Below are 11,859 nucleotides of genomic sequence, written 5' to 3'. Positions count from 1 at the left end.
AAAGACTATATACGACGGGTCCAGGGACCTGGGGTCCCCAGTGGACCTGCCTCCCGCTGACATTCAGACTAGCCCAAATACAACACCCAGAACGAACGCCCACCTTCGCGTGCTGCGGCTTCGTCTAGGCCGCCCAAGCCCATGATCCCGAACTAAGGGCTGACCGGACTCCACCATACAAGTGTCGCTGTCCCCGACTGACGAGGTCGGGGGCGGCCAAGCCTTGCGCACTGATGCACCAACGGTCCTCGAAAGCAGGTGCTGAGGATAATGGCGGATGCAGGAGTCAACTTGTCGTACAGGGCCAACCACTCCCTCCACGGGGGCTACGGTCCCCTTTGCTGCTACAGCAGAGGGACGCTATTCCACCTCTCCGTCCTCAAGAAGGGACGGGGCGCAACATCATCATGACACGACGGACATGCCTCTGTCACAATGGAGTGACAGCGCGTGGAGCTAGGGACGGGGCGTGACTGCCGTACCGTACTTATCGATGCACGCCCACCCCCCCACGGACAGAACACGACATACAGGGACGGAACTGCGAGACAGGATTTGGACGGTGGCCATTTGATGACTCCGACTGATGAAGTTGGCGATCCCGATTGATAGAGCTGACGACCCCCAACCGGTGGGGCTATGAACTCTCGCTCTCTCTACCTATCTTTTTCTACCTCTAGTTCCCTGTAAAGATGACTCCCCTTAGACTATAAAGGGAGGATCAGCCGCCTAGGAAAGAGGATTGGACCGAAATCCAAAAGATTTATCCTCCACTCGAAAGCTTGTAACTCCTCAACTCTCACGAGCACCTGGGCTCAAGCAGTACATCCGAATGGCCCCCGACTGGACGTAGGGCATATTTACCTGAACCAGTATAAATCTTGAGTCGTTATATGCTAGGCCACCTCCGATCACGGTGCACGATACACACTTCGAGTAGGTTTAGCCGCCGGCTATCTCCGAAACCAACAATACATATAGCCATCAATCCGTTAGGCTCTAATCATCATTGATAATTATAATTTCTAAAATATTGCCCACCTCTATCATTATAAAAATAGTCTAAAGTAACAAAGTATATTATGATCTTCTGTCTTTATAAAAAACCTAAAGTAACCTTTAATCTTCATAATTCATCCACCTATACTGTTATAAAAAATAATCTAGTGTAAAACCTTAAATTTGCATCTATATTACCCTCATCTACCATTATTAAAAATAACATAAGGTAATGCCTAAATATGCATCTCAATTCATGCTTCTACCATTCTAAAAGAAAATTTCTAAAGCACGTTCATGATGTATGTCACTTTGCAGACCATGTATACATGTGTGCAGGAAGCTAGCGATGCCAACGTCCATGTTAAACACTTAGCTCAAATTAAGATTGAGTCAAAACACATATGGAGGTGGAATGCAAAGTGAAAAAACTATGAATGTGGATAAAAAAGTGCATAGATGTATAGAGTAGTTGCTAATAACTTAATCCAATAACAACTGGACAAACATAAGTGCGTATTTATATGAGTATTGTGTTAGAATATTTAAGCAACGAGAGATATATAACAAGGTAAACATTTTTTATTATTATCTATGCATGAGCCATAATTTTTTCATGAATTTCTAATACTTATGTCTCTAAACATGCACAAGTTGATGGACTAGTATTTCAAATATGCACATGTTACTTTGCAGAGTCTGGTCACGTACGACGCATCAATAAAGTTTGTCATAGTTGATGACTTCGAAGACGTACGCTTTCCTCCTAGCACAACACACGTCAACGGTTAAAGTGCATCATCATTGTAATGGGTATGAACTGAACATGTGATTCATTGACCTTTATCTTCAGATGAAATCCAAATGTTTTCAAAGTCCATGTAGCCCCTTTTATAATCCAATAAACATACATAAGTCGATCAACAACTTGAAGACATTATTTTACCTTGGCTTTGCCACACTACATATATAAATGCACGCAACCAATGGAGTAATGGGTTCTACAGTAAGGTACAGTGAGCTAGCTTTAAAGACACGATCTATGCCATTATATGTGAAATTAAGGGTATGCTAATCTGTGGGAGATGTACAAGCAACCAATGCTAATCTATGTGAAATTAACGGTGCCCAGATCGGAAAACAAGCAGGCAAATCATAGGCCCTGCTCCTGTGCTCCCTGCAAGCAACAGGGGCACAGGCAACACGCTTCTGTCCATAGTGCTCCGGGTAAATCAAATCTAACCTCCTACACGTAAACACCACCGGCATGATCTTTATAAGCTGCTGATCGTTGCGCAGACAAGATCATGGAGCAAGCTCTTCATGGTGCTCGGCTGGCCCTACTTCAAGCAAGCAAGCTACTCGATCGTGGGTGGCTCTAATCCGCACCTAACTTTGGCACGCACTGCACGATGTGCATCCTTGCTCGCCTACATCAATCCTTGTACATTCGCCTTGGACACACGGACTGCTCGCCACTTCGCGTTGGGCGGTAGGCTCTTTTACAGCTTTTGCACTGGAGCTCGGAGATAGATCGATGGCCCATATATATATGTATCCTCCGTGGTGGAATGCACATCGATCTTTTGTAGGCCTTTAGCTTCAAGGACCCTACTGTTATAAACGATGACGAATAAACGATGAAAGTAAATAGATCAAACTGAAAGGGGACACGAGATTTAACGTGGAAAACCCAACCAATGCGGAAGGGAAAAAACCACGGGCGCCAGCCAGCAAGAACTTCAATATATCAAGAGTCGGGTTACAACGCCGTGCGGCGGCTTACAAAAAGATTAACCTCAAAGAGAAACCCTAATCAGATATATAATATGTACGCCCCCCGCACCCCCCTCAGGTGACGCTGGGTCGAACCACATGGGCCACTTGTACCGCCGCTTCGCTCCGGCCCAAGCCTCCGGCGACGGGCCTCCGCAAGTCGGCCTTTTATGTGCAACTGAATTTGGAACATAACTCAATACCTACTAAGGTGGTGATTTGAAATGGATCGGATAGGAAGAAACTGATTTGCCGTGTAATTAGGATACTGACACACGATTTCTAATACTTGATCATCTACAATCTGTATCTCCGTATCTATGTTGCGTTACCAAAGATATTCAATAGAAGGAAGCTACATTGAGAACAAAAGTTAGATCTAGTGTCAAATAAGGGAGGCTGAAATTTTCAGAGCTACAGAAGAAGAATTATCACCGGTGTCGAATAGGGAATTCTTTCGCGAGAGTAGAGCTAGCTAGAGCGAAAGCTGTAGTAGGACGGACCCTTTTGTTGCCTCTCCAAGCACCGGCCGATAAAGACCCTACATTGAATATTGAATGGGAACGCATCCCAATGTCGGCGAAGGAGGAGGAGGAGGAGGAGGAGGAGGCACGGGCTAAATGGAGATACACAAGTCAACTTTGTCCAAGAGATAAGTACATATGTCGTTGTGCTGAAGCGAAGCCAGCGTAGTACCAAACTATATAGTTATGTGTGTGCCTGCCCTCTGATCATGGTCACTACTCTTACATGCTTGTCAATGGCGTGCATGGCTCCCTCCAAACCTTTTTGCCGTCCCACCTATCGAGCTGCGATTAGCTCTCGCTTAACTTGCAGCTGGTACAAACTGGAAAGCAGATCTGCAGGATACTGGTACGGCTGTGCGGTATTTGTCATATTTCCACTCTGTCATCTCTTGCACCTTTTTCTGCTTTATCTCTTTATTACAAACCAGCTAGCAGGTCTTTTAAATTGGTCTCATTTTTCCTTTTCTACTTTTCTCCAGCTATTAGCTAGTTGTCTAGCTCTATTGCTGCTCTTCTAATTCGCGTTCTTTCTCCGCATGATTTTAGACTTTTTGTTGTAATGGTAAAAAAATAAACAAATAAATATCGTGGAAGTGAGTAATCGACGACCCAGGGTCAGAAACCTGTCTCAGTTCTGCTGCTTCTTCGTTTCAGTTGCTCCATTGTGTGTCCATAGGAAAAGTTCAGTTGATGCAAGTGGCCAGTTATCACACTCACACAGCATGCTCATCTGATGATGGATCGGAGATCTCAGCCCTGCTACCCTAGCTTGCAGCGTCCCGTCGTGATGGCGAAAATGCTGTCTGCGCTGCACATATATATTCTTTCCCCCGATCTTTTCTGAATGTCTGCACCGTCAGCTCCCCTCTCGTCCTCAATAATGGAATCGGGTATCAGGTTCTTGCATACAATAGAGTATAATGATGCTTCGGGCTCATCCATCAGTAATAAATCAATCACATATAAAAAAAGATCAGGGAATTCAGTTCATTTTCAGATCATCATGTTCCATTCATGGTAGATGATGCATGCGCGGTACAGAATCGACATGAGAGATATGGACATGTAGAAGTGGTAACTAGAAAAGCTGCCGAGCTATAGGCTAAATTTTTGTGTCTCTGTCCTAGTAAAGAGTACTACAATAATGTTTTAACCTTTACAAGAATAAAAAAATAATGACACATATATGTATGCATTCATGGCTGGGATGGATCGATGCCACCACCCACATCACTTCAGCGGGGGCCTGGATTACATGTTGTTGTGGATCACACTTCGGATTCGGATACGGGGTACCACATCGAGCTGCAAGCAAGTAGCAGCAGCAGCTAGCTGCTCCGCATGCGTACTGTATATATGCTCTGAATCTGATCGGTCGGTTAGGTAACACCATCGAGCTAGCACTATCCACACAGCCCACACAGCAGGTAGGCCGGTACTACTAGCCTGCAAGGGCAGGTAAAGATCTTGATCGATAATGCATGGATTGCTGACGCAGTGCATAGTCATGGACGCAGTGCATATATCCTGATTCCCGGGCGTCCACTACCGCTACACGTGTCCATGACTCTGCATTGCGTGCGTGCTGATGAGCCGTCCACGCAGATATGAGGAATTCTAAGTTTGTTCTATGCTAAATTATTCTAAATTTAGCCAAATTTATAGAGAACAATACATTAACACATCAAATAAGTAAACTATAAGAATATATTTCGTAATTGATCTAATGCTGCTCACTTAGTAGGAATTGACAAACGTATATGTAGCTAACAATTGACATATATATGTGGGGATAATATTACATCCTCCAATTATGAGAACTTGACAGAAGTCACTATAATTGTTATGCCGCCTACTACTGGAAGAATGATGTTCAATAATTTATAAATGGCTTTTTTTAAAAAATACAAGCACTCTTGCTAAGTCTATGACATGTTAGGCTGGCCTCGAGCGCGAATTTCACCGTAAGAAACCTAATCAACATCTGTTCATGGATTTATTAATAATAAAACCAATAAACTTATAGTCGTAAACAAGCTTTTCTCTAAGCATACATGACTTTCACGTTCCAAAACTAAACACATTGTATATCATAATTTATTACTAGTCAGATGCAAAAACCCTGGAGATAAGATTTGCATGTCGCCTTGGAAAATGCGGAATAATCCTATAGACTCCCACTCTGGAGTCTGGAGCAAGGGCGGATCGGTTCCCTTCTGATCTCCGTCGCTAGCTGTAGCTCCCTGTCCCTGAAAGTGGAGCTCTGATGGTGGAGCGAGTGGGCTGCGAACGATCTGAAATGTTTCATGAAGCATCTGCTGAGCTCAGGCATGCAATGCTCTCATCTCCTTTTGCATAATGCACATACTTATGTGCTAATCCAATCCACGCAGAGCGCGTGGGTTTGTCGTGTAGGTGCTGCAAGCGACGTTCAACGTCGCGGTTGTACGGTGATGTTCTGATACCCGGATGTATCCTGATGGAATAGTTAGGTCGCATATTGTAGGAGTCTTAACAAGAAAATACTATCCCACTTTTAAATATATAGCATTTACTAATTAATTAACTAATTAATTTATCATAAGTATTATATTTTTTTGCGACATAAACATCATATGTTTGCAAACAGATGGAGTATAGTTTTGCTGATTAGAAATAATACCCTTCATGTGTATATTATTCCACCATACATCAAGGTTTTAAATAACCGGCTATAGCGGCACAGATTTAGCCTTTTGGGAGCATAAACGTTAGGAGAAGGTCCATTTGGCGCTAAGCAGGATAGCCCGCTAATAACCCGCTATAGCCAGCTAATTCAGCTAAATTACCATCTCTTAGCCCGCTAAATTTTGACTGGAGATCGAATGGGTCGCTGTCTCTGGCCGGCCTACTAAACACAGTGCATCATTTAGGCCGCTAACTTATGGTTGTTGCATCATCTGAACTTTGTGTTAGATTTGTGAAAGCATGAAGTTGAAGTCCTATGTTGTTTCTCTACATGATGAATTGATGATGTACTGAATATTCTGGAACTGTGAACTTCATTTGCAAAACAGCTAAATGGGTTAACTAAGGCTATAGCTGGATATAACCTTTTCTTAGCTTTTGAAAAGGTAACCGCTAAAGACCTTAGCAGGATATTTAAAACCTTGCCATACATGCACTATCCCACACCACAGCAATCAAAAATTAAAGTAACCTTTCCTCCAAAAAAAAGAATTAAACTAACCTTAGGTGAGTCAAAAAGGGCACATGGCGAATTGAAACTCGTTTGGTTAGTTTGGTGGAACATGTCCATCCATTTTTCTAAATGTATTTCAGAAATTAATGGCGCTACGATGCGTCTGTCGACAGTGAGCCTTTGAAGTACACTCATGTCTTCAACGATAATCTTTTTCAAGAACAACCATCACAACCTTCCGCGTCACGTAAAAGACCAAAGACTACGTTGCGGTTTACTTGAAATCAAAATGTAAAAGTAAAACCAACCGATTACTGTGACTGAAAAAAAAAATATCCACGGCGGCTGTTTGCACAATGGCCCAGTATCTAGAACTTAGCGGCCCAGTAGCCACGTTGGGGCCGAGTTGGAGAGAGTACCAAGTTACTGGGCCTACTTGCCGGACTCTAGATTGCTGGCTGGCTGCCAATCCTTTTCAAAAATGAAAATGGAAATGGAAGGAAAAAAAACTGCATATCTGTCCGCATGCATACGACTGAGTTGAGTTCAGTTGCTGGCGAGATGGACTGAAAAGCAGCTAAAGAAGAGGCGCAGAACAGGGGAAGTCGTTGTGGATCTTGAACCCGCGCGCAAGGAGCCAGGTCTCGGCATTGCCCGGTCAGTATCTATCCACCAGTCCCATTCCTCCGCATTGTCCTTGTCCAAATCTTCAGTCGATGAGCTAGCTGCCTGCCGGCCTAATCCATCCCTGCTGAATCCATGGCTCTATAAATTTGGCAGGGCAATCTTCACGGTACAAAGATCTTGCCTTCCTAATCCCTACTCCCTACAGATCGACAGGAACACAGATCCTCCCGTACCAGCCTGCAGAGTGCAGTGAGAGTCCATCCACTTCAGCTGCTGCACTTTTTGATCGATCTGCCTGTATCTGAATTCTGGCCAGCATCGTTGGGCATGACCTACTCGTCGTTCTCCAGTGGCCGGTAGGTATACACGATCTCTCAGTTCCTAGGAGTCCTTTCCGGTAGGATCGATGCGTCCTAACCTGTTTGTCTGATCTGGGTTCAGGCCAGTAGGAGGCGGGAGGAAGAGCGCGGCCGCCGAGGCATGGTCGCCGTCGGCGGAGGACGCGCTGGGCTTCGTGCTGGCGGTGAAGGCGGCGTTCAAGGACCGGCACCCGGACAAGTACCACCTCTTCCTCCGCGTCATGGACGACTTCCGGAACCAGCGGGTCGGCATCGACGAGGTGACGTCCACCGCCGCGGCTCTGTTCCGGGACAGCCCCGAGCTGGCGCTGGGCTTCAACGTCTTCCTGCCCAAGGGCCACAGGATCCAGGTCGGGGTCGACGAGCTCGCCGCCTACTTCATCCGGGACATGAACCTGGACGACGGCCGCGGCGGCGGCGGCGGCCATTGATCGACTCCATCCATAGCTCCATACGTTGATGTGTGTCTGCGTGTGCTCACCGCACATCATCCATCTTCCTGTTTTCCATGCATATTTCTTTTTTTTTCTTGTTTCCTATTGTAATCGCCGACGTCGCTGTCGCATGTACATATCATGAGCTCTGTCGATGCCATAAAAGAAAAAATGAAAGATTTTCTTCGTTCTCTAGAATTTAGGAAAAAAATATACGCTATTTATTTGTTTTTTAAGGAACAATCTACAGTTACCAGTTGGATTAGGCAGGGAGACGCATTCTTATGCAACGATCGATGGTTTAAAATTCTACTAGAATTTATCAAAATTTGAGTTGTCTGTTTTTTTAGAGGATTTGAGTTGTCTGTTGTTCAGCATTTCGGAGAAACAAAGGCCACAACCCACAACGACTCGCACCCATTGTGGCTTGTGGGCCATTTTGAATTCTCAACCCATAGTGGGCTTGGGCCAGGATGTAACGTGTCACTCACACGCACGAATCCCGGAGGAGCTACCGGCGGGCCTGTGACCTGTTCCCAACTATTCGTTGACCTCCCAACGATAAGAACGGCCTGTAACAGCAGAACACCACCCACCTCCCACTCCCCTTCTTTTTACCGTCACTGACATGTGGCCTCCGGCGCCGACAACCGCCCGTGGGTCCACATGTCATGAACGGAAACCGCTTTATGCACGTGCGGCTGCGTCGAAGGATGCCTCACCGCTTCGTCTTCCCTTTCCCCTCCCCTCTCCTTTCATAACACCACCACACCACACCACCGCCGTTCGAATATTCCAAGCTTGCGATTGCGAGAGGGAGAGGGGAGGAGGGGAGCCGGGCGCGGAACCCTAATTGCCTCCGTCGACTGCCAACAGGTGCGCCGCTTCCTCCTCGTCTGCCCCCCATCTCTGCCTGTTCGCCCTTTAAATACGGGGCATTCTAGCTGTTGCGGTTGCGGGCTGCTGCGCCCGCCGATTCGAGGTGCGTTTCCTGCCGCCCTCCGGCGGCGTTTCCTGCCATTGCCTTATGCTTGGTTCGAGCTAGCTTCTAGTCGTTGGCATTTGCTTCGTAGTTTCGTGAGGTAGTTCCGCATTTTGGGTTTAGCGGCCTAACTGCCAGCTAGTGCGCCAAGGCTGTATTTTGTTTTCTTATCCAGTTTTGCCCTGTGCTGCGATTGCCGATTGGGACTGTAACAGGTTTATTCCAAATGCATTTTGGTGGAACGGCCGTTCTTCGGCAGTGAAAGCAGAGTGCTGTCCTGATTCAGTTTGTGCTGCTGCTCTATTGTTTCGACAGTCAGAATTACGACATTAGCTGTTTTAATTTGTTACATTATTAGCCTATTTTCTTTCAGATTACTGAAGTGATGTTATTCGTTTTTTTCTTTTTACTTGTTTCTTACTTGTTCACTTCATATGCTAGCTTCTGGATTTCTGTTCCTGTTCAGTATTGTGCACGGTTGATTTGTCCATCCTAACGAAATGACTTTGTTCACACGTTTTACCTAAGCTTCTTTTCTGTTTTGATGTGAACAATACTTGATTTTAGCATATGAAGTGAATGACCTCACGTCATTATGGAAAGCAGGCGTGGTTGGTGCTTTTGTTATTGTGTTTGGTGTTGCGGTTGGCATGTACTGAAATTCACCTCTAGTCTGCTGGCTTTGGCCAATCATATAAAAAAACGTTGGTTGCAAGCTTCAGTGGCGCTTCCTGGTAGCTGCTGCTGTTCTGCTTTTCCATTGGTCGCAGTTCATAGGCAAACTGTAAGGCAGTTGTTTGTTGGTCTTAGTTAAGACTTCTTGTTATCTGAGAATAGATGAGGTAATATTACTACTTCAATCTTCAGTGATGGCAATTGCTTATTCTTTTGCAGCTCACCAGGCAAGGGAGGTACAATGCCACGAGCTAATGAGATGTTTAGGGCGGATTCAAGAATGTTGGTGGTCTTTGGTGCCTTGACATCGAAACCACAGCAACTGACATTTGAAGAATCCCTCAGATTTGTCAAGAAAGTGAAGGTGAGCTGAATGTGTTCATAATATATGAGTTGCCATTACATGATTTTCATCCTAGTGATCTGAGTGCCAATCCTGCTTTACTGCCTTGTCTAATAAGTTGCTGGTACCATGTACTGAATGTAATACTGAATCTTCTTGTCTCATATTTTGATGTGCACTGAGTACCGATTATCTAAAATCCATGTTATAGGAGGCACGCTCAGGTGTGAGTCCGGGAGTGTCATGGTGGTGTGTGTGCACATGTGCTATCCTAAATGGGGCTTGCAGGCAGTAGGCCTTCCTTTCTTGTGAGATCCTGCGGATACCCAAGTTTGTAGTATTTAGAATGTACCATATTCTGGAGTGTCTTCGTTCAACAAAAAAACATTCTGAAATGTGGTTTTTAACTTATAGCAGATAGCTACCAGCAGGATAACTTGCCTGCCCACTCTGCAACTTTGTGATAGTGAATACTCGTCAAGTAGTCTCTTAGCTCGTTACCTAGGAATTGCAACCAATAGTTTATAGTTTTATCAAAATTATGAACAGTGGATTATCCCACAAAATATACTAGTCATTTGAAACAATTAACTGGCAAATAAAAGAGTGATTAAATAAAGAATACAAAGGTATGTTGGGAAGATACTACCAAAAGATCTTATTGACTGTGAAACTCATTTCAAAACCTCTTCTGCAGTCATTAGGAACAGAACTGCAGACACACATGCTAATTTTTAGACTGCTTCTAATAATATCGGCTAAATTCTGGGTATATTTTTCTAGATCATGCTTAATTAGGCATCGTTTCTGCATTCATGCAATTGGTACCTGATACCTTATCTTATGTCAACCTCAAAGTAGGATGCTTACATCTGAATGATGCTCTTTACAGTTAATTTACAGCTATAGTTCTTACTTTTTTTTCTATGCTAGGTAACTGGTAATTCAGCTATTTGATTGGAGATAGTGATAGTCCGACAAATATATAGTTACTTTTGTTTTCTCTGACACTGGAACTGCTGTATGAACTATGGTCCTCATGCAATAAGATGGACCGGTGCTTGTTGACCAGGAACTCTAAAAATCTTATGCTTCTCATGACCTTGTTTCTCAGGCCCACGATTACATTTTGTACTTGTCACTATTTGATATTCTTGGCAGAATGGAACTGTCCCAGCTCGATGCCTACCGAGAGGTATGAGTGTCACCCTCTCCTTCCTTTGGCACATTTTGTGAACTATGTGTGATCCTTTCTCTCCTTTTGTTCTCCAGTTACAGCTGCTGTTTCGAAATCACCCAGATTTGTGTGAAGAGCTTGAGAAGTTCAGACCACCTGCGCCTACAAAGCACGCAACGAACAACATCTGGCCCTGGATTTTCGTGTGTGCCGTCCCATTGGTCGCAGTAAGCCTAATCCCGGCGCTTGGAAACCCAGTACTGTGGTTTGTTCAACAAACTATTGGCGAAAACTTGGCCGCGTGATTCAAGCACCAGTGCAGTACATATATATATGCAGTTGACCTCCAATTATTTGCCCCATCATAATCGAACTGATAGCCTTTATATATATGTATATAGTTAGTTAGACTGGCATTCTGGAAGGAACTCGGTTCTCGCAAGAAATTTAGTCGTGCAACCGTGCAAGTCTCATCAAACGTTACTCATCTCCATTTAAGTTGGGTTCAAGTGCTAAATCCAAACTTCCATGGCTTCTCTCTGTTTCCTGCTATAACTAAGACTGGTGCTGCTGTTATGCTGCGAGGTGTCGGTGTGCCTCCTGCTTGTTCCATCAATGATAACGTGATCAGCACTGTCGTGCACATGTATGCAGTATGCTGGATCCAGACGTTCTGGAGGGAACTGGTGTGATCAGGTTGCCTGTGAGATGAGTTTTTAAGTAGTGCTATACCGAATAGTGGGGTGAACTTTCCCTCTACATGACCTTTAAGACTCCAT

General features: G+C 44.7%; 2 protein-coding genes across 3 annotated transcripts; both read left to right on the top strand.

The window, feature by feature from the left end:
• Window positions 1-7,307: 7,307 nt before the first annotated feature.
• LOC112892773 (paired amphipathic helix protein sin-3-like) lies at window positions 7,308-7,900 on the top strand. The gene is made up of 2 exons (XM_025959888.1): window positions 7,308-7,466; window positions 7,552-7,900. Exons 1-2 carry the CDS (start codon window positions 7,438-7,440, stop codon window positions 7,898-7,900), a joined length of 378 nt encoding a protein of 125 aa, XP_025815673.1. The 5' UTR covers window positions 7,308-7,437.
• Window positions 7,901-8,638: 738 nt separating this feature from the next.
• Window positions 8,639-11,614, top strand: LOC112891615. Of its 2 annotated transcripts, none has more exons than XM_025958518.1 (4): window positions 8,639-8,779; window positions 9,780-9,924; window positions 11,018-11,098; window positions 11,176-11,614. In XM_025958518.1, the coding sequence occupies exons 2-4, from the start codon at window positions 9,802-9,804 to the stop codon at window positions 11,383-11,385; spliced, it is 414 nt and encodes a 137-aa protein (XP_025814303.1). In that variant the 5' UTR covers window positions 8,639-8,779; window positions 9,780-9,801; the 3' UTR covers window positions 11,386-11,614. The 2 variants fall into 2 exon arrangements, with proteins under 2 accessions (XP_025814303.1, XP_025814305.1); XM_025958520.1 differs by having other exon boundaries at window positions 8,647-8,885.
• Window positions 11,615-11,859: the final 245 nt, after the last annotated feature.

Source organism: Panicum hallii, chromosome 5, assembly GCF_002211085.1.
Source record: "Panicum hallii strain FIL2 chromosome 5, PHallii_v3.1, whole genome shotgun sequence".
Taxonomy (NCBI): Eukaryota; Viridiplantae; Streptophyta; class Magnoliopsida; order Poales; family Poaceae; genus Panicum; species Panicum hallii.
This window is presented reverse-complemented; position numbering and strand designations above follow the sequence as displayed.